We start from the raw sequence: 2,894 nt of genomic DNA on the forward strand, positions 1-2,894 counted from the left end.
GTAGTGTGTGTGTGGTGGGGGTGGGGGGGGGTTATTGGTGGCGAAAAAGGGCGTCTGGCCAACAGTGACAGACGTTCAGCCACCTGGCTCTTCGTTACCTGTTGGGTACGTTGCTTTATGGGTGGTTAATTGAAGGGTTGGAGGTGGAGTGGGGAAGGGAGAAGGGGGGGGAGAGGGGGGCGGTGGGGAGAGAGGGCGGGGGGGGGGGGGAGAGTGCGGCGGGGAGGGGGCGGAGAAGAAGGGGTATGAGGAGAGAGGGAAGGGGAAAAGGGAAGGGGGAGGGGAGAAGGGACATGGTCAGGAAGGGTTGGGAGATGGTGGTGGTGTAGTTGGTGGTGTCTGGGTGGTGCGAGAGCGAGTCAGAGAGAGAGTCTGTCTCGCTGGCTGTGGAACGGGACGTCGGTCGTGCGTGTCTGGTTGACGAGCCTTTTCCCAATGTTGTTGCTTCATTGCGAATGGGGGTCTGCAACGGGCGCGGCGGGGGTTGTGGAGCGGGTGAGAAGGCAAGGAGAGCAACCATTGTGGTACCATTATGCTCAGAGTTTTGTGGTGGATGTGGTAGAGGTGTTGGCTGGAGGAGAGCGGGAGGTAGCGGGCTTGGAGACGTTGCTCAAGGCATGTCGTGCCTGGCCGGTTGGAGGGCGTTCTGTAATTTTGCGGCGGCTGAGCGGGGCGGCGAGGCAGCGGATGGAGAAGGCGGCAGAGGGCGTGGGTGACTCACGGAGCGTGGGCGGGAGGGGTGTAGTGTAAGTGTAACGAGATGGGCAAGCTTCTCTCCAAGTTCCAGGGCTCTATGCCGCCGTCTGAGGTGTTTGTGGACTTTGCCAACGCGGCGCCGCAGACGGACGCCGAGCGGGCGGTGTTTGAGCCAGTGCAGGCGGTCATTGACGAGGCGGACCAGATTCTGCAGTCGCTGCTTACGTACGAGGGGTGTGGCGAGCTGATCCGCGAGGCTATTGTGAACCCGTCGGACGCGTCGACGGCTGCGGCGTGGCAGGCTGTCATTCCGCAGGTGCATCTGCTCCGGCAGTTCTACGAGTTCTCGGTCACGCTCACGGGCGTCATTCCGAGCCTGCTGCAAGCGCTGTGCGAGCCCGGGAATGCAGAGGACACGCTGGTGGCGATGCAGTCATTGACTCGCCAGCTGGCGGACATCATGAACTTTGTGCTCCGCTTCGACGACTCGAAGATGACCAACCCGGCGATCCAGAACGACTTTTCGTTCTACCGGCGGACGCTGAACAAGATGAAGATGACGGACCCGAATGTCGAGGTGCCGATCAAGGACGACCTCGCCAACAAGATGTCGCTCTTCTACGCCTACCCGACGCCCATGATGAAGTGCTTGTCGGAGACGACGGTCTCGTTTGTGTCCAACAACTCGCTCCCGCGGGAGTCGGTCACCGAGCTCTTTGCCACCATGGCCAACGCGTGCTACTCGATGGTCCAGCTCGACAAGTTCAACGACCCCGCCGACACGGTCAACCAGGACCGGCTCAACATGTTCTGCCTCCGCGCCCTCACGGCCTCGATCATCATCTATGACCACTCGGACCCCATCGGCGCCTTCCACAAGAAGTCGCCCATCCACATCCGCGCCGCCATCCAGACCCTCAAGGAGTTCCAGCCGGTCAACCCAGGCGACCACACCGAGACCGAGTCACTCATCAACGCCCTGCGCTTCACCACGGTCCATCTCAACGACGAGGGTGTGCCCTCTGCTGTGCAGGCCCTTCTCGAATGATTCTCTGACGCACGATGTTCCAGAAACGAATGAAATGCAAATAGGCGTGTAGCATCCCCCCCGCCCCCTCTCTTTCTCTTACACACCGCCTTTGCCTTCCTCGATCAGGCCCCATCTGCCTCGATCAGGCTAGCAATTAGGCTACCACTCAGACCCTCGATCAAGCCCCGATCGAGGCGCGATGATAGCTGCAGATCGCCAGCCACGATCATGAACTCATTCCGAGTCTTATCATCGCCTGCCAGCTTGCTGCCTTGTACATATCCCGCTGCTTGGCCAACCGATAGAGTTGCAACGCCAAGCATCCGCCACGACAAAGTGGCCAAGGTCGCCGACTCGCCAAAAAAAAAATATATGGCTTTTCGGCTCGTCAGGCCGACGACGTTCGCAAGTAACCGACGACAGGGCGTGTTCCTCCCCCGCCCCACCGCTGGTGGTGTGGCCAAGGGTAAGAGACTCGCGTCTGCAAATACACCGCACTCTCTCAGTTGTACAACGATTGTAGAGTATGGCTACTGACAACACAGTCCAGCAGCTTGCCGGAGCCGTCCTCCCGACGGCCCTCCGTGAGCTTCTTGGAGCACAGGGCCAAATCAAGGAGATCGCAGAGTACTTTGAGCAAGCGTACGCAGCCGATGCCGACAAGAACAAGGTCTTTTCAGAGACGCAGGTCTACACCAAGAATGCTCTTGGCAACGTTGCCTTTCATGTCAATGTTGTGGGCTCGCACATGGTCTCCTTCCTCAACAAGCAGTTTGATGAGCTCGATACCATGCAGCTCCAGTTTGACGCCGTCATGTCGAGGCTGAACAACGCTCGCTATACCCTTGGCCTCTCGAACTTGTCCTCCTACCTCGCTCCTCGCATCTACAAGACTCGCCCGGTCTCTACTCCTCTCAAGGGCGATGCCGTTCCCGAGGGCGCTCGCATGCTTGATCGCTACGAGCGCCGTCCTGTCGATCTCTCCTCCCTCGACGATGTCGGCATCACCCTCCGTAACTACAAGATGTCCACAAAGCCCCGCGTTGACCTCCGCCCGGCTGTCACTCCTGCCTCTAGCTCTGCCGCCCCGTCGTCGCCTGCCCCACCGCCCTCGCCGGGAGGTGCTGCACCGCCTACGCCTTTTTGTTGCATCTCCGGTTTTGTGGGG

At 59.9% G+C, this 2,894-nt stretch overlaps 2 protein-coding genes across 2 annotated transcripts in view; both read left to right on the forward strand.

Annotated features, from left to right (window-relative positions):
• Positions 1–1,744, forward strand: part of AMSG_09735 (uncharacterized protein) — a gene marked incomplete at both ends in the record, with an annotated part of 2,325 nt that extends 581 nt beyond the window's left edge. The window contains one exon of the mRNA XM_013898625.1: positions 746–1,744. Coding sequence (XP_013754079.1) covers positions 746–1,744 — 999 coding nt within the window. The remainder of the gene's footprint in view (positions 1–745) is intronic.
• A 508-nt stretch (positions 1,745–2,252) lies between these two features.
• AMSG_09736 (uncharacterized protein) lies at positions 2,253–2,773 on the forward strand (the record flags this gene model as incomplete). Its single annotated transcript, XM_013898626.1, has 2 exons — positions 2,253–2,739; positions 2,763–2,773. The coding sequence occupies 2 exons, from the start codon at positions 2,253–2,255 to the stop codon at positions 2,771–2,773; spliced, it is 498 nt and encodes a 165-aa protein (XP_013754080.1).
• Between the last annotated feature and the right edge of the window lie 121 nt (positions 2,774–2,894).

This window comes from Thecamonas trahens (genome assembly GCF_000142905.1).
Source record: "Thecamonas trahens ATCC 50062 unplaced genomic scaffold supercont1.53, whole genome shotgun sequence".
In the NCBI taxonomy this organism is placed as follows: Eukaryota; order Apusomonadida; family Apusomonadidae; genus Thecamonas; species Thecamonas trahens.